Source organism: Notamacropus eugenii, chromosome 1 (assembly GCF_028372415.1).
Source record: "Notamacropus eugenii isolate mMacEug1 chromosome 1, mMacEug1.pri_v2, whole genome shotgun sequence".
Classification (NCBI taxonomy): domain Eukaryota; kingdom Metazoa; phylum Chordata; class Mammalia; order Diprotodontia; family Macropodidae; genus Notamacropus; species Notamacropus eugenii.
In genome coordinates, this window is record NC_092872.1 from 90,582,709 (window position 1) to 90,607,110 (window position 24,402).

General features: G+C 41.0%; 1 protein-coding gene across 3 annotated transcripts in view; it reads left to right on the forward strand.

Annotated features, from left to right (window-relative positions):
* Positions 1-24,402, forward strand: part of CIITA (class II major histocompatibility complex transactivator) — a 73,902-nt gene that overhangs the window by 38,566 nt on the left and 10,934 nt on the right. For all 3 annotated transcript variants that reach the window (XM_072609145.1, XM_072609153.1, XM_072609160.1), the window contains exons 2-12: positions 1,206-1,352; positions 4,760-4,852; positions 11,021-11,077; positions 11,332-11,418; positions 13,427-13,486; positions 16,394-16,543; positions 17,106-17,237; positions 17,881-18,024; positions 19,350-21,009; positions 22,389-22,547; positions 23,746-23,817. In XM_072609145.1, the coding sequence (XP_072465246.1) occupies positions 1,206-1,352; positions 4,760-4,852; positions 11,021-11,077; positions 11,332-11,418; positions 13,427-13,486; positions 16,394-16,543; positions 17,106-17,237; positions 17,881-18,024; positions 19,350-21,009; positions 22,389-22,547; positions 23,746-23,817 (2,761 nt within the window). The remainder of the gene's footprint in view (positions 1-1,205; positions 1,353-4,759; positions 4,853-11,020; positions 11,078-11,331; positions 11,419-13,426; positions 13,487-16,393; positions 16,544-17,105; positions 17,238-17,880; positions 18,025-19,349; positions 21,010-22,388; positions 22,548-23,745; positions 23,818-24,402) is intronic.

Below are 24,402 nucleotides of genomic sequence, written 5' to 3' on the forward strand. Positions count from 1 at the left end.
AAAATGAATATACAGTAGAGCTGGGCAGTGTTAAAAATATTTTGATAACTACATTGCAATATAATTGTTTTCCTTTGAAATCCTATGTATTTTATTTTCTACATTTAAAAACATTCCAAGCAGGGGGCCATGGGTTTCACCAAACTGCCAAAAGGGTCCATGACACACAAAAATTTGAGGAACCCCTGTAGTAGAGGGAAGATAACCTCAGAAGGCAAGGAACTAGAAGGTCTGGAAAAGATTTTCATTTGAGCTAATCCTGGAAGATTTCTAAGAGGAAGGAATGAGGAAGGAGTCAATGGAGATGGCCCATCCAAAGATACCAAGACAACAGATAGAGCACCTTGTTTGTTTCATAGTACAGAGGCCACTGCGTCTGGATTGTAGATTGTGTGGAAGTGATTAGTATGTAAGAAGACTGAAAAGAGGTAAAGCATCCAGATCATAAAGAGCTTTAAATGCCAACTAAAGAATTCATATTTGGTCTTAAAGGTAACAGGGAGCCACTGGAATTTGTTGGGTAGGGCTATTTCTTGACTGTGCCTTCAGTCACTACAAATCCCTCCTCTTCTGTCCTTTCGTTCATGGTCTTCCCTCCTGCCCCCAAAATGCCCCTTCTCTTTTTCACCAATATACTAGAATATTTTAGAATATTAGGGGCATCTAGTTGGGGCAGTGGATAAAGCACCAGCTCTGAAGTCAGGAGGACCTGAATTCAAATCTGTCCTCAGACACTTACTAGTTGTGTGACCCTGGGCAACTCACTTAACTATGATTGCCTCCAAAAGAAGAAGTAGAAGATTAGAGCTAAAAGGGACCTTAGAGGTCCTTTAAATCAAGACTGATCAAGTTCTAACTCCTGCATAAAACCTTCCCTCTAACTTCTATTGATTTCTTTTCCACATTTCTATAGTACTTCACATCTGGATCCTACTCTACCGTATAACACTTGAATATAGAGAACATAAACTGTCTTGTCATTGTTCTTTGCTTCATGGGTTTCTATCTTATCTCCCAGCTAGACTGTAAATTCCTTGGATAAAGGGACCATGAGACGTCTAATTCTTCTGCAGGTCCACAATATGCACTTAATAAATATTTGTCCATTTGTCTTCTGTTCCCGACTATACCACAATCTGGTCCTTATGGTGAGTAATAGACTGAGTCAGTGCTATATTGCTAAGAGTATGTTTTGTTTGTTTCAGCTACTGATCAGTGTGTAGCCATGGAATCTGGGCCATTGGCAGAAGGAAGCTACCTAGGGCTGCTCCAAAGTGACTTTAATCCCCTACAACTTCTCCATTTTTATGACCAGCCCTTTTCAGCAGAAGAAGAGATTGAGTATTCTTCAGGTGAGTGATGCTTCCAAAAGACTCAAACATGTCCTACCCTACAACCTCCTTACACCCCCCCCCCCCCAGCCTTTAGCATGGTTTAGCGGGAAAGGCACTGGTTTTATAATCAAAAGATCTTGGTTAGGATATCAGATTTCCCTTGTGTTAAGATTAATATAGCCAAGATTTGAAGGAAAACAGAAAATTGGGGTGGGGGGAACCTTCCTAGACAATCTCAGCTACAATATGATTGTGTTGGAATACTTCTGTGATATAAGAAATGATGAGCTAGTTGATTTAGAAAAATATGGAAAGACTTAGACCTATGAAGGAAGATGCTATCCACCTCCAGAGAAAGAAATGACAAATAGAGATATGCATAGTATGGTCTTACATGTATGTGTGTATATACATACATGTATACATATGTGTTTGTGTTTATGTGTACATGCATATATATTTATGTATATGTAAATATCCACATTTAATTGTAGCCTTAGGGGAGGGAGGTAGGGAAATGGAAAAAATAAAGTAAAAAGTGCACAGCAAAGAACAAAAGAAAACCTAGAAGGAAGCAAAGAAAAGCTGGGTAGCTTTGAAAACAATATTCATCACATAGGTTTTCTTGAAATGGAAATGTATTGCTTTATATTGAATCCTCTTGTGTTCTGTTGTGTATATGGAAATGTTCTTTTTTTCTTTTCTCATTTTGTATTTAAGTTTAAAATAAATAAAACAAATTTACAAACACATACACAAAAAAAGGAAAATTAAATGAAAAGAGCTGGAGAAAAAAAGAATATCAGATTTCCTACTGATTACCTATTGCCCATTCACTCAACTTCTCTGTGCTTTCATTTCCTGAGTTGTCAAATGAAGGGTGACCTTCATAATCTCCTGGCAACTACATATTGTATGACCTCCCCCACAGAATCCCTTACAATCAGAGGAAACATTGTTGTCAATCAGTTCAGCAAACTTTTACTAAACAACTATTTCTTGCAAAGCAATGTACTTTAGTTGGTGCTGCAAATAAAATGAAAAAATACTCTACGTTCTCCAGGAATTTACATGCAACCAAGGGAATAAAACATTTACACAGATAAGTAAATATATAATAATTTCAGGAAGGAAAGAACACTAAAAACTAGGGCAATTAGTAAGACTTCCTGTAGAAGGTGGTACTTGAGTTTTGAAGAAAACTAAATATTCCAAGTGGATGAGATGAGAAGGAAGTGCATTACAAGAGGCATGTAGGACAAACTGCAAAAAGCAGGGAGATGAAAGATGTTTGAGGAAAAGCAAGTTATCCAATCTGGCTAGAACAGAGAATGTGTGAAGGAAATTTATAAGAAGAAATCTAAAAAGGTAGGCTGTAACCAGACTCAAAAAAAGGTTAACTTCCAAGCTGAGTTTGTATTTTATCCATGGAACAATACAGAACTTCTGAAGATTGTGGAGAATCTGAGAAACATGTTCTTCCTTGCTTCTTAAAACCAAGAATGATAGAGCCACAAGGATCTTAGAAATCATCTAATCCAATTAATTCATGTAATTTTTTGAGATAAGTGTTCGGCCTAACGACCGTGGGCTACCTGAGTCTTCTTACCTTAGTCCAGGTCTTCGGTGGCCAGCCAGATAAACGTATTGAGAGAAGAGACTTTCCAGAGTCAAACAAGGGTTAGGCTTTATTCAGGGTCTTGGTTACATGTCCATATGCAGGCAAGTTCTTCCCCAGGAGGAAAGGACCCCCCTCCTCCTCAAGGAGCAAGGATCATACAGCGAGAGGACTGGGGCGGAAGAGGGGAGGAACCCCCGGAGGGGACCCCGCAGCAAAAAGGGGCCACCTCAGGCTTCCCTGTCCCTACTTAAGCTCTCCCAGCCGAATAGTTTGCACATGAATACCATGCGTGCTCTCAGCCCCTAGCTAATTAACAACAGGTGTGCTCAGACCATGGACCAATCTCAAGGGTGGGATGCTCTCCCCAGCAAGTTTCCACTGAGAAGAGGCGGAAATACAAGATAGCTTGTGTTTCACTCCTCAATTCCCAGCTGTTCCCTGGGGGGCCTCTTGAGAGCTCTGAGGTTTAGAAGCCTTCATTTTTACCTGCCTGAAACCATTCACATGAAAACTGAGCTTACACCCTAACAGATAAGGAAGCTAATTCTTAGATATATCAAATTTTTTTGCTCAAGGTCATACATCCAATAAGTGATAGAGTCAGATTTGCATAGAACCAGAGATCCTCTGATTCTCACGTAAAGTGATCTTTCTATTATACCATGTTGCTGCCTTCCTCATCTTCTGCTTACTAATTGTTTTTGATGTGATTCACTTTCTTATGGCAAGAGAAAGTAAAAGGAAATAAGCATTTGTTAAATATCCACTATGGTACCAAGTACTGTGCTGTGTGCTTTACAGATATCATTTCTTTTGATCCTTTCAGCAACCATGGAGTGTAGGTACTGTTATGATCCTCATTTGAGTTGAGGAAACTGAGGCAGACAGAGGGGGCCACACAGCTAGGTAGTGTCTGAGGCTAGATTTGAACTCAGCTCTTCCTAACTCTAGGTCCAGCAGTATATTCACTCCACCATCTAGCTGCCTCTTAGCAGTGACTCCAAACTGAGTAATTCTTAGCAATTACTCCAAACACTTTCTTACTGGTATAACTACAGAGATTATAGGGTCCAACTAGGGCACTTAGGGTCCTAGAACAAAGTGACAAGATTCAGATCTAGCCCCTGTTCAAGAGCAAAATCTTTCTTCCCAGAGGCTGGACTACTTGTGTCCCAGTAACCCTGGCAGCACCATGGACAGCACCATAAGGCCATCACAGAGGTAGTACTCATTGACTGGAGACTGGCTTCTACTTCAAACTCACCCCTGGCCGTCTTTCCACTTGTCTGTTCCAGGGACTTCTTACTCCTTATGAGCCTTACTCATAGGCTTATAGAATTTTGATCTGGATATTAGAATCTATCTAGTTCAATAACTTAATTTTGTTGTTATTAATCAGTCATTTTTTTAGTCTTGTCTAACTTTTTGTGATTCTGTTCAGGGTTTTCTTGGCAAAGGTACTAAAGTGGTTTGCCAATTCCTTCTCTAGCTCATTTTACAGCTAAAGAAATTGAGGTAAACAGGGTTAAGTGATTTGCTCAGGATCATATAACTAGTAAGGGTCTGTGGCCAGATTTGAACTCAGGTCTTCCTGACTCCAGGCCTGGCATTCTATTAACTGTGTGACCTAGTTGCCCATAGCTTCATTTCACAGAGGCATAAATGGAGGCTCAGAGAGGTTAAATGACTTGACAGATAGAAGAAGAGTAGGGATTTGAATTCTGGTCTTCTGACTCTTGATTTAGAACTCTTTTGATAGAATACTATATTGCTTCTCTTTCATCCAGTCATCTTTTCCTTCCAGATCCTGATACTGACACAATCAACTGTGATCAGGTCAACAGGCTGTGGAATGCCATAGAAGATGAGGGGACAGGAGAGGCCTATGACAGGATAGGTAAGGGGGCATGGGTAAAGGTGATGGTGGTGGTGGCAGCATTTTAACCTTTGGTTTGAATTTAAAACAACAATAATGACAAAATCCCAAATGTCAGAGATATCCTCATATTCTTTTTTTTTTAATTTTCTTGTCTTTGATCTGTCTTATTCACCTATTTATTGTGAACCCAGGCCAGAAATGTGATGGAAGGGTTGGTGGAGATGGGAGGAAGCAAGGGAAGGACACCTAATCCAAGGAAAAAGTATGAAGGGCATTGATGGTAAGGCCATCACAGAGGCCTTCTCTTCTCCCCTCCACCCACCCAGTTCCAGGCTATGTTGTAAAACATGTATTTCCTCCACTTTTCCCTCTTGGCTTCCTCTTTCAACCAAAGGACACAGTGCCTTCACCCCCTTTCCCCAAAAACTGTACCCAAAACTGCTGTCAGGAAAAGATCTGATAAAACAGGTATAACATTTAGTTGTGATATTTCTCCAAGACACCTGAATTTTAATAGAGATTATGGTTTGTTACAGCCCTATCTTTGACACCTACTGGTTGTGTAACCCTGGGTAAGTTGCTTACCCTTTCAACATTTGGGGCAACTCTTTAATACTGTAAATTGAAAGGTACTGACCTACCTTATTCAGTCAGGCTTTCTACTCTTGGAGTTTCCTATACATTGAAACTTGATTTTAGCATAGTGATGTCATTTTGGTCCTCTTCGAGAGCAAAGGATAACAGCCAATCTACCTACCTACACCAATGAATTCACTGCTCTAAGCAAAGGAAGGTAATATTTTAAGCTTTAATTAGCTGGATGGGAGAGGAAGTCACACTCTTCTTTATACTACCTATGTGTGAAGGGAGGTCCTTTCTTTAGGCTACAGCCTAGAGAAGGCTGAGTCAGATGCAAACCCAAGCTATTTAGGTGAGTATGGAGATTTGCCATCACAGGCAGATGTCTCCCCCCTTGGATCACTATGGAATTACTATAGAACCAAATACCTATTCCATGATCTGATAGTTATCCATAAGACCACTGGATTTAGAGCTGGCAGGAACCTTAGACATCAGCTAGTCCAAACCCCGTGCTAGAAGGGTGATCACTTCCCTCAGGACTCACAGATATTAAGTAGTAAAGTCAGGATTCTAAACTATGTCCTCTGACATTAAAGGTCTTTTATACAGTGGCCCCACCTTGCCTTTCCAGATTTATTTTCAATTGTACTTTCTGTCTGTACCTGGCATGGACCCACTTGTACTCACTCGTGCCCTTAGCTCTCAGGTCTGTCTGTTTTCTTTCCTCCTTATGCATGGTGCTCTCTTTTCCAATATAAATTCAAAACATTGAAATAAATGTGGTAATCCCACCTCCCATGTTACTACTCTGCTCCATAAACTTCAGTGACTCCCTGTTACCTTTGAGATAAAATATGAATTCTTCTATTCAGCTTTTTTAAAATTAATTTATTTGTTTTCAGTTTTTAACAATCACTTCCATATGTTTTAAATTTTCTCCCCCTCCCTTCCTCCTCACTCCTCAAGATGGCACATAATTTTATATGGGTTCTACACATACATTCTTATTAAATATATTTTCACATTAGTCATGTTGCATGGAAGAATTAAAATGAATGGGAGAAACCATAAGAAAAAAACAAAACAAAACATAACAAAAGAGAAAACATTCCAATTCTGGATATGGATGGCATTTTGCATCAAGAATCCTTTGGAAATATTTTAGGTCCTTGCATTGCTGTGAAGGAATAAATCTATCAGAAACAGTCCTCGCACACTGTGGCTGTTATTGTGTATAATGTTCTCCTGGTTCTGCTCATTTCACTCATCAGTTCCTATAGTCTTTCCATGTTTTTCTAAACTGTTCCTGTTCATCATTTCTTATAGTCTGTTTAGCTTTTAAGGCTCTTCACGTCCTGACCTCAATGTATCTTTCCAGCTTCATTACATATTGCATTATACTTCCAGGGTTCAATTCAATTCAGTCAAGTTGGCTCTCTAGATTTAAAAATCTAAAATCTAGAAAGCATATGAATAAATGGAGCTTTTATCAAAATAAGTAGTATCTATCCAAAACTAAGAGCAAGCATTGTCTGTAACGGGGATAAGCTATAAACCTATCCAATAAGGGCAATGATAAAGCAACAATATACATTACAGCCATTATTATTGAATATTGTACCTGAAATGCTAGCTTTTGCAATAAGACCAAAAAAAGAAAATGAAAGAGTAAACATAGGCAATAAAGAAATGAAACTATCACTTTTGCAGCTGATATGATAGTATACTTATAGAACCTTAGGGAGTCAACTAAAAAACTAGTTAAAACAATTAATTTCAGTGAAGTTGCAAGACACAAAATAAGCCCACATAAATCATCAGCTACAGGCAAGGGAGTGCGTTCTAGGCATGGCAGACAGCCTGTGAAAAAGTGTTGATTCAGTTCTACACTTACTATATATTTGAGAAATGAGGCCTTTGTCAGAGAAAGTTGCTGTAAAACGTTTTTATATTACTTCATTGTCTATGACACCTTTTAGCAAAATGTAGTTTCCTTGATTGTCCCATTTAATTAGGTCTGTGTTTGGTTTTTGCTTTAAGATTATGGTTGCTACCTCTGCCTTTTTTACTTCAGCTAAAGCATAAGATTCTGCTCCTGGCCTCTATTTTAACTCCGTGTGTAATTCTTTCTATTTCATGTATGTCTCTTGTAAACAACATACTGTTGATTCTGATTTCTAATCCATTCTGCTAGCTGTTTCTGTTTTATAGGTGACGCCATCCCATTCACACTCATAGTTCTTATTACTAACTGTATATTTCCCTCCATCCCATTTTCTTCTATTTCTTCCCCGCTCCCTTTTTATCCTGTCTCTGTTCAAAAATTTATTTTGCTTCTAACTGCTGTCTCCCTTAATCTACCCCCTTTTATCATCCTTTCCCTTTTTCTATTACCTTCCCCTCCAGTTTCCCTACTGGATAAGTTACATTTTTAAATACAACTGAGCTTACACACATATACACACATATTCACACACACACATGCACTAACACACACACACATGTGCACATACGTGCATTTGTACACATACTCCTTTCCTCTTTGAATCAATTCTGATGAGAGTGAGGTTCAAGCATTGTCTGCCATAACCACCCCCATTTCAGCCTCCGTAGTAATAACTCTTCCTATGTGAGAAAATTTTCCTCACTCTACCTTTCCCTTTTCCCTTCTCCCAGTGCATTTCTCTTTCTCACCCCTTCATTCTTAAAAAATCACTCCAACACAATCGACTCACACCTTTGCCCTCTGTCTATGTAAACTCCTTTTAACTGCCCTAATAAAGTTCTTAGGAATTAAATGTATCATCTTCCCATGGAGAAATGTAAACAATTTAACTTTATTGAGTCCCTTACTGTTTACTTTTTCAGGTTTACCTTTTCATGCTTCTCTCAGGCCCTCTGTTTGAAGGTCAAATAATCTATTCAGTTCTGGTCTTTTCATCAGGAATGCTTGAAAGTCCTCTATTTCATTATTCCTTTTTCCCCTGAAGGATTATGCTCAGTTTTGTTGGGTAGTTGCTTCTTGGTTGTAATCCCAGCTCCCTTGCCTTGCAGAATATTACATTACTAAGCCCTCTGCTCCTTTAATGTGGAAGCCTCTAAATCTTGTGTGATCCTGACCAGCAGCAACGATATGTTGTTTGCAAAGACACACCTGAAACAGAAAGATATATACAAAGAGTTAAAATAAAGGCCTGGCTCCATGATATTTGAATTATTTCTTTCTGGCTGCTTGAAGTAGTTTCTTTTTGACCTGGGTGCTCTGGAATTTGGCTATAATAATCCCAGGAGTTTTCATTTTGGAGGCGATTGGTGGATTCTTTCAATTTCTATTTTATCCTTGATAATTTCTTGACAAGTGATGTCCAAGCTCTTTCATTGATCATGACTTTCAGGTAATCCAATAATTCTTCAATTATCTCTCCTCAATTTTCCAGGTAAGTTGTTTTACTGATGAGATATTTCATATTTTCTTCTATTTTTTTTTTATTCTTTTGACTTTACTTTATTGCTTCTTAATGTCTCTTGGAAACATTAGCTCCTATTTGCCCAGTTCTTATTTTAAGAAATTATTTTTTAAAATTTAATTTTAATTTAATTTAATTTAAAGCTTTTTTCCATTTGGCTAATTCTGTTTTTTAAGAAGTTCTCTTCAAGAAAGACGTGTCATCATTTCTCTGATGTCATGGTCTTTTTCAAAAGCAAAGGACAAACACAACAACAAACTTGCCCCTGTTAATGAATGTTATCTGGCTGGGAGAAATGCCTCAGTTTATGTTTTTGTAAAATTTCCTGTGACATAGTATAGCATTAAAAGTATAAATTATTTTGGGTAATAGTGTTATTTTTATTATAGTGACACTGAATATTCTCCCATCCCATTATGCTGACCTTCATTTCTTTAAGGATTCCTTTGTAGTTGAATCTGTGCAACTCTTTTTGGGTCCTTTGGGATATTGTATGAATATTTTGTTTATTTGGAATGAGATTTTTCCTTCTTGCAGAGAAGTGATTATTAATAACCGATGATTTGGGGAGATCCACCCCTCTCCCTTTATCTAAAGTCCTGATTTCTAAAATGTTCACTTTCTTGAAGGACTTTGCTGATAATGAGATTGGACCCCAATTCTAAAATCACGTTTCTCCCTAGCCTCAAAACACTGTTTCAGGCAGTTTCTCCTCAGCCCAAGGACAGCTTACCCTGGGTCTCTTTACCTGATACAGTAGCCAGCTGCTTCTATAGAATTTATTAGCTTGAACCAGCTGTGTACTGGCTGAACTGGTTGTGTACTATGTACTGGGTAATAAAGACATTTACTACTCAAAAAAAAAAAAAAAAAGAAGTTCTCTTCAGTGAATTCTTGTCCCTGCTAATTCTCTTTTCATATTTTTCTTGCTTCACTCTCATTTCTTTTTCCAATTTCTCCTATACTACTCTTATCTCTTTCTTTAACTCTTCTGGGAATTCTTGTTGGGTTTGATCCAATTAGCATTTTTCTTTGAAACTTTTTTGGTAGCTGTTTCACATTGCTGTCTTCTGAATTTATATCTTGGTCTTCCCTGTCACCATAGTAGCTTTTTATGGTAAAGTTCTTTGTTGTTTGCTCATTTTCTCAATCTATTTCTTGACTTTGAACTTTATGTTAAAGTTAGGCTCTCCTCCCCTGAGGCTGGGGTGGCACTGTGTCAAGTTTCAGGCTTTTTCATGCTACTATTTTCAGAGTCAGTTCTGGATGTTTGCAAATGCTTCCAAGTTGGTGCGACCCTGGGAGAGGTATGGTAACTGATACAAAGAAAGAAAAAAAGAAAAAAGAAAGGAAGGAAGGAAAGAGTGGCTTCTTGTCTTCTTTTTTTGGTGTTTTGCTTCTGTTTTCCTTTATTTAAGAAAAATATACAACTATTATTACACTTAAGCAACCTGCCTAACCTAAAGAAGTACGTAGGAAGGGGAAAGGGAAGGAATAGGGAGAGGGGGAACGGGCCCTGATGCATAAGTGTGGAGCAACAAGGAAAATACTAACAAGACTCATGAGGAAGGCCCAGAGCAGGTTTTGGTGGACTTACTGATGTGTTGCTTCATCATGGATGGCCTCCTGAGCTAGATTACAAGTGATTGTATCATGAGCAATTTGGAAAATTCCTAAGGGCTCTGGGCATCACAATACAGTTGACAAGAATAAATGACTTGACTTCCCAAAGAAGAAGCTTGCCCACCAATGGTCCAGGCCTGATTTTGGAAGACCAGGATGGTGAGGGATCACTTTCTCAGAGCACTTTCCACTTCTACAGCAGCTTTTGTAGAAGTGCAACCCAGATGCTTTTGGGAGTGGTTATGGGTTGCTACAAGTGAATAGTTGGACAGGATGGCTACCATGTTGCTTCTTCTTGCTTCTTGGGATGATGCAAACTTTAGTAATGCCTCTTGAGTAGTCCCCATCAGGAAGTAGGCTGAGGCAAACACTCACAGGTGACTTGGTTCAAGGAAAGGGGGTGCAAGGCCACATCCCATTTGTATGGAAGATAATTCGATGATATTTCATGTCAATGGGAAGTAGGAGACTTCTTTGGTCTTTTTGATGGATTATATTTTTCTTTCCTTGGCAGCGGCACTGGCAGAATACATGTTCTCAGATCGACACCCAGAGACAGAAGGCATTTTTGGTAAGTTTGGAATATCTTAGTTGATTTAAGCATTGTATTCCTGCTTATTCTTTCTGGGAAGATCATTCCACCTGATCATCATAAGCTATACTCTGATGAGTTTGTAAGACTCCTTTTGACATGGTGGAGACACAACTCAGACATTGGCTAGTTTTCTTCCATCTTTGTTTCTTTGCTTGTGCTTGGCATGGTGCCTGGCACATAGTTGGTGCTTGATAAATGTTTATTGACTGACCTACTTTCCTCCATATTAGGGAACATTGGCCCAGATGAGGTGATCAACGAGAATATAGATGCTTTGACTGAGATACCACAGAAATCACACAAATGTCAGAAAAGATGTAAGTGAATGACCTAGCAGTTTCCACTGAGAATGGAAGTTATTCTCTCCCTCTTCCCTCCCCAAACACCCTTGACTATTTCATTCCATCCTTTCCTCAGGAGTTAGGACCATCTTTCTGAAACAGCACTTGGATTAAAATACTCCTCTGGGACTACAAAGTCACTGTCCTGAAACCATTTAGTTCCTTTGCATAGAGTTTGAAGTACTATAAAATTCCATTTATCTAATGCCACCGTTGGTGGCCCAAACAGGTTAAAGAAATACTTTTGGTGAAGTCTTCTTTCACAACACAGTCAAAATCTGGACACCTAGAGAAATTTTTGTCTCCTAGAAGTTTACCTTTTTCCTTTCTTCAAAATTTATTTCAATTAACAAAAGTTTATTTTCTCTCCTTCCTACCCCTCTCCAATTGAAAAGAAAAAGATTGTAAAAAAAAACAAAAAACAAACAAAAACCAAGGATAGTCTGTCAAAACTAATGCCCACATTGACCATGTCCAAAAAATACGTCTCAATCTGCTGTCCAGCTCTATCCTTGTCTCTCAGAAGAGTTCACGTTTCTATTACCCATTTTCTTATTGCCTTTTGCATGGGAGCTTGGGTTTCTGTCATCTCTTTTCCAATCATGATTACCACCTCTGAACCTAAGATTATTCATTTAGGTAATTATTTCTCCCTGTCCCACAATGCTCAGGCTGAAATAGAAAAACTTGCTTTTATAACCACTTGCTTTCATCTTGGAGCCTTGACATAAAGTCATTCCACCATCTTCTTCCTTCCTCCCCTCTCTTGAAAACTCACATCCCTCCTACCTTGCCTCCAAATTTTGACTTTCCTCTAGAAATTAATTGATCAATTAAGTGCTTACCATGTACCAGGCATTGGGCATTGAGGTTATAAAAAGAAGCTAAAGGCAGTTCTTGCCCCTAAGGGATTTTAAGTCTAATGGGAATGTTACAGTCTAATGAAAGACTTTCTAGATTGTTCAATGCCTCATACCATGCTTTCAAGCACTTAAAAAAATTATTGAATGAATTAATTCTCCCTATTCTGCATTTTCTTCAGCATTAAATGTTAATTATAGTACTTTATAGTGGTGTTGTCTAGTACTGTTTTGTATATAGTCTTTGCCTATTGGCTTTAGATTTTTCTGGGATATCTTGCCTTCTTCCTTAGATTATAACCTCCCCAAGCATGAGAGCCATGCCTGCTGCCTCCAGTAGTTCCCAGAACAAAGCTTTCTCCATACTGGGTGCTCAGTCCATACTGCTGATTGATATAATTTTATCTGGATTCTTGATAATTAAATCTAATTCACTCAGAAATCTGAAATGGATGCCTAATCCTTGAAAATAAGATGAGGTGGTACAAAGTTTACTTGCCCAACTTTGTGTCTTTAGATATTCTCTTTGGTACTTGGTACCTGATAGTGGAGATTTTCCAGCTCTCCTTTCATCATCTTTTGGTCCATGACTTCATGCTAAATTGGTCCCATGCTATATCTCCCATCACAGGGCAGTTCCCCAATTGAGATGACAAGTTAGCATTAGGATCTTCTTGAGCTTTCTGCTGTCAAGTGGGATGGAGTGGGTATGGATCATCATCAAGTTCTGGGCATGCTAATGTGCTTTCTTAGCTTAGAGATATCATCCTTCATTGTCCATGGGAAACCATGGAAGGGGGGCCACTGGAGTCATGTCTCCAGACTGTGTGTGTCTGCCTTCTCAAAATGAACCACATTCAAAATTTAGGACCCAGAACAAATTCACAGGACCCAAGTAATTCTGGAGTCACTTCAGTAGTTTAGCTAGTAGGAAGAAAAAAGGAGAGGCAATATGGGCAGAAGTAGAGATTTGAAAATAGTCCTTGTGAGTCATAAGAAAATGGATCCTTTCTGCTACATGGAGACTTCAGAGCCTTATGATTACTTTCAAACAAATGGACCTAACTCCATCCCACCCAAAGCTTACAGTGAACACTCACTCCAAGATCGTTTTCTCTCTACAGTGTTTCTGGATAACCCTGAGCCTCAGTCAGACAGTTGCGAGGCCAAACGCAGAAAGCCAGGTGAGCATAGTTATCCCTAACTCAGATTTTGAGTTAGGTTAGTCATTTCAAACTCAACCTGCTTGTTTATTTTAAATTTATAGCACAGATCTATTTATGATGCTATTGTCTAATAATGGGATCATTCAATTATATATGACTCTGACCAGGGGTACAAGGGACTGTATAATATGATTTGAAGGACAGGTAACAGTCCAAAGCAGTGAGTTTGGGATATCTGGATGAGGAGACAGGAGAAACAATGGGTTCTTTCCTTTTGACCGTATATGGTTGACAATGATTTGAAAGTTCTGTTCCTGGTGGTCTCTCCTTTTTCCTAGCTATCTGGGGATCTGGTGTCCCATCCTCCTTTTCAACCTCCCTCTATCTTCCTCAGTAACCACAGTTCAGAGACAATTCTGACCTTCTTTTTGTGGAGTACTTGAGATCAACAGGACATTGGAAGTCATTTAATTCAGCTTCCCAGTTTTGCAGATGAAAACCTTAGCTGTGCAACCCTGGATAAAACAACCACTCTGAGCCGGCTTCCTCATTTTTTAAATGGGAATAATAATACTTACCTTTCTTTATAGCATCATTTGAAAGAATCGAGTATAGGATAGGTACAGGCACTGGATCTATGGTTTCATTTGGTATAGAGAATTCCCAGAGGAGGAAATTTCCTTCCCCAGTGCAGGTCAGTACCTATTCTGCAAATTAAGGTCTTAGTGAATTTCCACAAGGGCAAATGAGAGAGGAATCATCTTCCTCAGAAGCATACAGTCAATGTATGTCGGAGTCATCAGAGGACTCAAACCTGAGTCTTTCTGACTGAGGCAAACTCACAATCCAAAATCCCTCCGAAGAGAGTAAAATGGGATAAAAATAAGTGAAACAACATTGTAAGCCATAAATCACCATGCAAGTATAAGGGATGATGGTGATAACTATAAATAGGCCACATGGGCTATTGCTATGGGAAGGCTCATCTTTGATATCCCAAGATAGCATTTCCATCCGTAGCTACTTTGAACAGAAGAAAGACCATATTGAACAATTATGTATGAAATAAAGTATTTTATAAATGGAAGTATTATTATTATTGTTAATTAAATAAAACTGCAGTGAAGAGTTCGTTCACCTACACGTTCCCCAACCCCCAGAAACACTACTCTTCAGATAAGTCCCATAAAGCCTCTCCATAGCAACCTCTGGTGAGAAGGTAACAGAGGGCTGAGGGAATATAGAATATCATTGCCCTTCCTTCTCCTTGCTTACCCAGTTGGTCTTAGAGTTTCTTCCTTAAGGAATTTAATATTTTTACTTTATACACATTGAAACCTAAACTCTTCCAAAGCAGTTGGAGAACATGTTTGTAGTACAACTGGTCAGTTCTTAAATTGGAACTGTATAGCCAACAAGGGTCCTAGGGGCAGGGATAGAGTTTTAGTTCATGATTTGGTCCCTCTTTGGAGTCCAATCTGAACGCATGCATGTATAAATGAACAAATAATTACCACATGCCTGAATCCCTGCCCTCAAGCAGTTTATACTTTAATAATGGGGAAGAACACATATAGAGGAATAGTGTCCAGGGAAGGAAGCTTTTGGTTGGAGAATCGCAGGAACAGTAGAGAGAGTCGTAGCACAATCAATTATTATGCCCTTTCCTGAAGCAATCAGAGTAGCAAAAGGTAGAAAGGAGAAGGAGCTGAAATAAGTAGGGTATGCTTCAGGCGTCAGGGCATATGTCCCAAGATGTCTGGAGTGAATGGATGTGAAATATTGTCTAAAACCAACTAGATACCATAAATCAGGAAAGTTTACACCCATTCCCTGTCAAATCAAGTTCAGCTACAATTCCAAACTGAATGGATTAACTCAGACAAGGAGGGAGGTAGACTCTCTGCTGTTCCAGGTGAGGACTGGGGGAAAGGGTACAGCATCAGAATGGATAGACAGAATAGGAAGAATGTAAGCGAGGAGCAAGTAGAACCTCCTGACATAAGATCCATTGCCCTTATCTGAGTTGAGATGATTCCAATCCATCCCAGGTGACTACTTGAAAGAAAAGGAACTGAGGCTGTTACCAGACTGGCCCTGGCAGATAGGGGTGGTGGAACGGGATTGGATAACCTCAGATCCTAAGAAATAAGATGTATCCATTTCTCCAGGCTAACACTTCCTAGAGTCAATATGACCCCTCCCCCATTGGGACACTCCTTGGTCTGTTCACTAACGTTAACTGAGACCTCCCCACTGTTTACCCCTCCCCATCAGCATCTTTGTGATATATGAGGAAGGATTACACAAAAATGAAGGAACAAAGGGTTAAGGTTCTCCTAGTCTTATAGAAGAGGAGACAGATCCCTTCCTCTGAAGGTTACCATTCTAATGAGAAAGTTAGGGTGTGGATCTGGGAAGTGGATAGAAGGGCACAGACAATAAAAAAAAATTTGACCAAGTACAAGTTACCATAGTGTAGACTGTGTTTTTAGGTGATTATTATACTTTCTGAGTAGGAATTCCCCTAAGGGGCTCCTAAAGATGTGGTGAGTGACAAGTGACAACCAGTCCCAACTCCTACTCAATCCTCTCGTGGAAGCCCACTTTAGGGGCCCAGGTTACAAATGAATGAATCAAAACAGACTTGTCAGGGATGGAAGAGGAAGCCCCATGAGTTTCCCTTCCAATTAGAGATAGAGAAAAATCCTCCTCTAGCCATAACCACTTCTTCATCACCCTAATTTGCTCAGAAGGTTAATCTTCACTCACTGACTGTAGTTCCCCACCTACATCTGAACTACAACAGGCAAACTGTTGCCTTGTTTCTTGGATGCTTATATCCCACTTTTGACAAGCTACTTTGGGTTGGGTGGGATGGAGGAACCTGGCCTTCATGAAATATGGCTTTTTCTTTCTTCACAGAGGCATCCCCAGCTACTCCATTGGTAACCAGCAGTTCAGAGATAGTGTCTTCCAGAAACAATTTGGCCCTGAAGGGATCTCTGTCTCCTCTCCCAGGCCAGGTTGTCAACCCCAGCCTGCTCTCCACAGAAGAAACCTTCTTGGTGCCTAGTATGTGAGGGGATTTGGGGAAAGTGTTGTGTTTATGTTGGCTATAGTTAGAGTCCTGGAGTTAGTTTCTAAGGAGTAGTTTGGTCTTTGGGACTGAGAGATTAGAAATGGCCAATGAAAGGAGTTTTTTGAGAAGCAGCTTTGAAAAGAGTGCTAGGATTGGAGTGAGAGTTCATACTACCTATGTAACTTTGGGTCACCTAGTCCACTCTCTTCATTTTGCAGTTAATGAACCTGAGGTCCAGAAAGAGAAAGTGTCTTGCCTAGTGTCACCTAAGTAGTGAATTGCAGGATTTGGGGAGTCAAGTCTAAATCCTCTGACTCTCCAAACAGTTCTCTTTCTTCTACAATACACTCCCTCATAATCTAATCCCAAACTTCCTCCTACACCTTCAGCCTAAACCTTCTCTGCCCAATTTCTTCCTCCTCCTGGGAAATTATTGGGGTAAAGACGCTCACTTTGAAAGTCACTTGGGAATCTCCTCAGGACTAGGGAATTCATCTCCACTGAAGTAAAATTCCTGAAGATTCTGTTTACCCTGTCTTCCTTTATTGTCCTCAGCTAATCCTGTTCTCACCTGCCTAAAAGTCAACGGGGGACCCATCCAAATCATCCCCACCTTCCCTACTCTGCCCCAAGGTGTCCTCCACTTCACAGTGGAAAACGGGGTCTCCAACATCTTGCTATACCCAGGTAAGTGTGTCACAGATGTCAACCCCAGCTTCCCCCACACCAGTATTGGGCAGCTCAGCCTGGATGAAACATGGGGTACTTTTCTCCCTGTTTCTATCGTCACCTCTCAGGGCACTTGCCTATGTAGTGAAGCCTTTTTGGCCCTCTAGAGTTTCTCTTTTTCCTCTCTAATCAGTATCTCCCTCAAAAAAATTCTCCAAAAAATAAAAATGAGAAACTGAGGCAACAGAAAAAATGTAATCTAACAGGAAAAGACTTAGATTGAGATTGAAGACACCTGATTTTCCTCTCGGTGATAATTAACTGCTTTCTTGAGCCCTTGTTTCCTCTAACTGCAAAATGGCCGAGCTAACCATTGCCAGGTTCGGTTGGTTGTGATGAAAGGAAACACTGAATAATCTGAGCTCTTTGGTTTGGGGAGAGGGAGTGGTATTGAAAGGGAAATTCTGTGGAAATAAAGGATTATTGTAATGAAGAATTTTTAAAACTCCTTTTGTGCTCTCCACACTCCCCTAAAGCCTTGTAGCCCAAAGTAGAGTGTGTGGGAGTATGGGAATGACCCAATGGTTGGGTGGAAAAGCCATTTTTAGCCTTAGTGTTTCAAGTACTTCCAGCTGACTCATGACCACTTTTGATTCACAAGCCTCATCAGGGGGAGGTGCCATCATTCAGAGTCTCCCAGTATCCCCTGACAGGCATGGCTCCACCAGTCCATTTACTCCATCAGCAATGGATATGCCCAACATGCCTGAGGCCTCAGCTCTAACCTCACAAGATGGAAAAACAGGTATGTTTCTGGGTGACACAATATGCCAACCAAGGGGCATATTTGACCCCTTGAATAACAGGATTTGGAAGGACTGGAAAGGTGGCACTCTACATATCTTGCCCCTGTCTTTCTCAAGACAATAGAACTCAATGGAATTTAACTGATTGTATTGAGTTAATAGAACTGTTTTCTTTTGTCTTTATATTACCAGTCCCCTACTTCTGCTACTCCTTAGCTCACCTTGGGGGAGTCATTTACAGGGGTGTGCAGTAGCCAGCTCCAGCTAGCCAATTGTTAGATTTTCAGTACGACAGTTTACATCTCAGAAATCAACAAAGATTACAAATCTGGAATTGGGTCACTTTTTTGTCAGTTGCCCACCAGCAGCACATGGGGGTGAGAAAAATCTGGCAAGAGTTAAAGGTTTCTGAAAATGCAATGACCAAAAATGAATTCAAAATCAAATACGTAATGAATTTGAGGTGTTTCTGGTAGCGCTTGCCCAGTGTTGCAACCTGCAACTTCCCTGTAGCCTTGGATCTGAATACAAAGCATGTGCACTTTGCACTGCACAGGCCCTCACAGCATGTTGCACAAAGTCCGGAAAAAGGAACTGCAAGGGGAAAAAGTTTAAGAAGCCCTCATAGATATCAACCTCGGGGCCTACTGACCTAGAGTGTGGTTGAACCAGACTAAAATGTAATTGGAAAATGATTAACAAATTAAAAATGCAGTGCACCATAGATTATGTTAACTTGTGGCTTTCTAAATCAACATGCAGCCTGCAGGGCTCCATTTCTGTTTGAGTTTAAATACTACTGCTCTAGACTTTTAAAAGTGATGGACAAAATGTTAACAATGCAAATTAAGTTTAAAAGTGTATGTTGTATACATTTTTTCCCCTGGAGAAATAGTTATTAAATGTGTACCAGCATACCCTTGCATTTAATCCCTCTGGGGCTCTGTTTCTGCATTTGTAAAATGAAAGGTTTACACCAGATGACCTCTAAAGTTCCTTTGTGTGTAGATCATAAATCTAAGATCCTATTACCTTTCCTGCTCTGAGTCCCAGGATTCTATATTCTATCTAGTTGTGGAGTCAAGGCTCCATACCTGAAACACTAAGGAAAACAAGATAGTAGGAAGTCAAGTGCTAAATTGTAGGAAACAGTAAAACTTAAGAGAAGGGAAAGATGAGTGGAGGGGAAGGTCTCTCTAGGTGGAAAGGAAGGTCAAGAATCCTACAGTGATTGAGGGGTAGCTATGAAGCGGTTTAAACTGATAACAGTGTGGGGGAGCCATTCAGATGACTGGGTTACCAACTCCCCTTTGGGTTTTTGCAGAGTCTGTGGAACAGTTCTGTAATGCTCTGCACAAAGCTTATGCAGATATTCCAGAGGATCCCAACATCCATTATATTGATCTAGACCTCACAAGAACCCAGGTGGAGAAAAATAGCAAGTATCTGGAGAAGGAACTGGTGATCCAGGACTGGACAGAGAGACAGAAGGCCCATGTGGGATGGAGAGAGGTGTTTGCCAACACCAGAGGACAGAAGAGAGAGACGCGAGTGATTGCAGTACTGGGCAAGGCTGGTCTGGGCAAAAGTGCCTGGACCCAGGAGGTCTGTAGGAACTGGGCCCGGGGCCAGCTTCCCCAGTATGAATTTGTCTTTCACTACAAATGCCGCAGCCTGAACATGCCAGGGAATGACTACTGTTTGAAGGATATGTTTTTCAGACTCTGTCATCATCCACTGGAAGAGAATGAGGAAGTCTTCAAATACATTTTGAAGCACCCAAATCGTATTCTCATCATTCTGGACTCATTTGAGGATCTGGAGGGCCAAGATGGTTTTTTGAATTGTCCAGCCAGCCCCTCTCCTGGGGAGCCACGGCCCATCAAAGGGCTGCTGGCTGGCCTCTTCCAAAGGAAGCTCTTGAGGGGTTGCACGTTGCTGATCACAGCCAGGCCAAAGGGAAGGTTTAGTCAGTACTTGGCCAAGGTAGACAGCCTCCTGGAGGTGCAGGGCTTCTCTCCTGAGCAGGTGGAGTCTTACTTTGAAAAGTACTTCCAGAACTCACCATCAGACAGGGATGAGGCCTTGAGGCTTGTCCGGGCCCAGCCCTACCTGCTCAGTCACTGCTACAGCCCTTCTGTGTGCCTCTCCCTCTGTCAGCTTTGTGAGAAGATTCTGGGCACAAAGGGTCCTGCCCAACTTCCCTCCACACTTACGGGACTCTTTGTCCACCTCCTTTGCTCAGTACTGAGAACCAGGGAAAAGAAGCCATCTGAAACCTGGCCCAGGAACTGCCTGGCAGGCTTGGCAGAGTTGGCATGGGAACTGGGCCAGAGACATTGCAATGTCCTGAGAGAGGACCAGTTCCCCTCCACAGAAGTGAAGGAGTTTGCCATTTGGGGGGACTTTGTGTGGCCACTTCCAACAGCCAGGGAACCAGAGATGGCCTTCTCTACCTTTCTCCTGCAGAACTTCCTGGGTGCTTTGAGGCTGACACTTAGTGAGGAAGTAAAAGACAAAGAGCTCCCTAGATACCTAGCCCTGACCCCTAGAAAGAAGAAACCCTATGACAACTGGCTGGAGAGGGTACCCCACTTCCTGACTGGGCTTCTCTTCCAACCCCTGTCCTCCTGCCTTGGACTCCTTGGTGGGGTTAAGCAAGTTGAGCTTGTATGCAAGAGGCAGAAGGTACTCTTGAACTATCTGACCCGACTCCAGCCTGAGACACTGGGGCCTGGGAAGCTCATTGAATTGCTGCATTGTGCCCATGAGGCAACTGACAGACACCTATGGGAGCATGTAATAGCTGGACTACCCTCTTGTCTTTCCTTCTGGGGAGTACGACTGGCCCCACCAGATGTTCATGTTTTGGGTGAGGCCCTAAAAGCAGCTGGTAAGGACTTCTCCCTGGATCTCAGGAACACTTCCATTAATCTGCGTGGGCTAGGGATCCTGGTCCAACTTGATTGTGTCACCTGCTTCAGGTGAGGCCCTGGGCAGGGGAAAGACTGAAATGGGAGGGGAGCTGAAAAGCAATGTTCACCACTTTCCTTGCCGAATCACCTTCCCCTACCACTCCCTGCCCCCGACCTTCTCAGCAAATATTCTAGGAATGGAAATGTGGTGACAAAATAGTGAGCCTCCTGTCTCATGCTACTTTGTACAGAGTCCCGGTTCAAAGCTCTTGTCTTCCACATGAAGGCACCCCAATGCAACACATACATCCATACATCCATACACAAACACAGAGGTTGAGCTAGGCAAGGCTTTAAAGGTCAGATAGTTCAGTCCTCCCATTTTATAGATTAGGAAATTAAGACCCAACATATGCTGAAAATCCTGCAGCTACTTTGTGGAAGAATGTTAGGATCAAAAGTTAGACTTTCTGCTTCCTAGTAAAAGGTTCTTTCCAATATGCCACACTTTCTCCCACAATTCAAAGGAACCATAGAATAATGTTACCTTTCCTGCATGAGAATAATGTTTGAGTTGTGTCTCTATTTCTCACCTGATTCTCATTATACCACATTCTCAAGTGTCTGGCTGGAATGGGAGATGTAACCTATGAACACGGATCAGGGCAACATTCACTATCATGAAGAGTGAACCTTTGAACTCATTGACACCATCCTCTAATCTGTTAAGTTAACCAGCCACACCCTGGTTAACAAGATTTTTAAAAAAATATTACATAGCCTTCAAGGTCACAGTTACAGAATCTCAGGTCCTCAAAAATACATGCAATGTCATATATATTCTTTGAGAAATACAGATTGCACATTCTGGTACGTACTTTTTCAACTGATCATTTTTCCCTGGACATACACAGAGAGGTTCAAAGTAGTTCAATACAGTTTTCATGATTAGTTAGACCAACCCCTGGAACAGGAAGGCCTTCGCTCCTGCATATCACACTTGTTTCATAGGTTTCCAGAAACATTTTTTTGGGGATATGGAATTTCTTTGGTTCATTTATACACTCCAGTAATTCATTACATGAGTTTTTATTGAGCATTGATAGCACAGTGCTATGGAAGATATGAAATCTTTGCCTTCCAAAGCCTAATAATGTTGGGAAGACAGGATACATATGGAGCCATGAAATAATAATATCACACTAATATGTGATAAATACCAAAATAACTGCTATGGAGGAAGGAGAGATTAATGAGAACTCAAGGGCTTCCTAGAAGAGTTGCATTCTAAAGAATGGTTGTGACTTGTATAGGCTAACAGTTTCTCGCAGCAAATTGCTCTCCTTCTGGGTTGGGACCTGGCTATTTTGGAACCGAGGGTCCACTCTAGGGATTTGTTCCCTGTGGGAAGTTCCTAGATCCCTGGGTCTGAGGACTTCCATCCACAGGGCATCTCTGAGTGACACAGTATGGCTGTGGGAATCCCTTCAGCAGAGTGGGGAATATGATCTACTCCGAAGATCCACTGAGAAGTTCACCATTGATCCTTTCAAGGTCAAGTCCATGAAGGATGTGGAGGACCTTTGTAGCCTGGTGCATATCCAACGGTAAGTGGCTTACTCACTAGCATAGAACTTTGATAGCTCTTGGTGGGAAGGAGAAAGGGGCTTTGCATAAGGGGTGGGCTAGGACAGGCTAGAGAGGTCATTTGGGAGAAAACAGCTTTGCCACTGGAAAAAGAGCCCACTAGAGAGAGAAAGAGGAAGATGAGATTTTTGCCCAGTCACTGACCTACAAAAAGTAGAGAGGGAAAAGTGGGATCTCCTAGATATAAGTAAGAACCAACAGCGTAGAAAAGCAGAAACCCTACAGTGGATCCTGGAAGAACCTAATCCCTAAGTGTCAAGAGTCTAGGAGTGGGGAACCTGCAGCCTCGAGGCCACATGTGACCTTCTACATCCTACAAAGTGCAGCCCTTTGACTGAATCCAAACTTTACTGGTTCCCCACCCCTGGTGGAGACCAATCAATACTGATAGAAAACCCAACAGCCAAATTCTCCCATTCTAATTCTCTCTCTAGTTTGGATAAATATCCAATGCCCCCATTTAGCCACCCCAGGGATAATAGACACATGCCTGTCCAACTACTTTTCCTTGAAAATTTAGAAAATGACCTATCTAGAGAAGTGTGAAAATCTTGGAATCTTCTTCCTTTAAAATAAGAACAATGATAATACTTCTGGCTTCCTTATCCATTGAATGAGAAACCTGTCCTGATTTTGATTTCTGGGCAAAGTCAGAGCCTGGCAAAATTAAAAGGCAAAGTTTATCTGAATGATCTCTTTGCCTCTTTACCCCTTCATGGTGCCGTTGATACCCAACGGGTCAACGAGTACTCTGATGCTGGCCCCAGATCTCCCTCCACTGTAGCAGTTCTTCTTGGTAAAGCCCAGGACTGAATCCATTCTCCTATTCTCTCTTTCTTCCCCGCTCAAAACAATTCTATCTAAATCCAATCTTAAATCTCATTCCTTCTCATACAAAGCTATATAATAAGAACTACTAGTGAATGAATTAATGTATTACCTCCATGGAAGGAGATGTATTTTAATGGGAATTTAGCACTCTTTTGCCCCAGTGGAATAAATCTCAAATGGTGAAGCGTCAGTTACAGGTGTAGATAGTCACCAGTGGCAAAAATGGAGAGGGGACTACCTACTTTCAAATCATCCTGTTAGACAGGATACTCTGCCCCTAAGATCAACCCCAGAGTTGTAACATCACTCATGTCATATTCTTTGTAGCTCAGGAAATGCCCCTATAGAGGCCTGCACCCCTCTTCCTGCCATCAGAGACCTGAAGAAGCTTGAGTTTGCGTGAGTAACATATGATGGTCTTTGATTCTGCAGCCTGCCGTCTTAGCTCAGCAAGGCCTGAACGCTGAACTGTTAGTGAGGGTGATCCACAGTGTAGTTACCACATCATCTCTCCCATTTCCTCTTTTGACTAAGAACATTCATTTGTAACAAAGTTGGCTAAGGTTAATGGGCTATCTTTGATCTCTGAGTTTTTCTGGTTATGACCTGAACTACCATAGCACATGTTCCACCCACCTGCACCACCTGGCTTAAATTATGACTCCCTACCAACTCCTGGGAAAAAGGACACAGTGCTCAGGAACTTTTGCCTAGGGAAAAGGACCAGATCAGGCTGTACCTGAGCTCCTCTAAAGGAAAATGCCTCTGCAGGACTGGTACGAGTTCCATACTATATTATTGACATCATCGATTGAAGTGTTAATTAAGGTAATTTCCTCCTCCTCCACCTAAAAGACAAAAAACTCCTGTTTGGGGGAGGAGGGGTGAAGACAACGTATGGTTAGAGCAGGACTAAAATTGTTACAGAAAAGAGGAAATTCATGAGAAAAACACTAAGGGCCATTTCTTTTGAAAATTATTTTA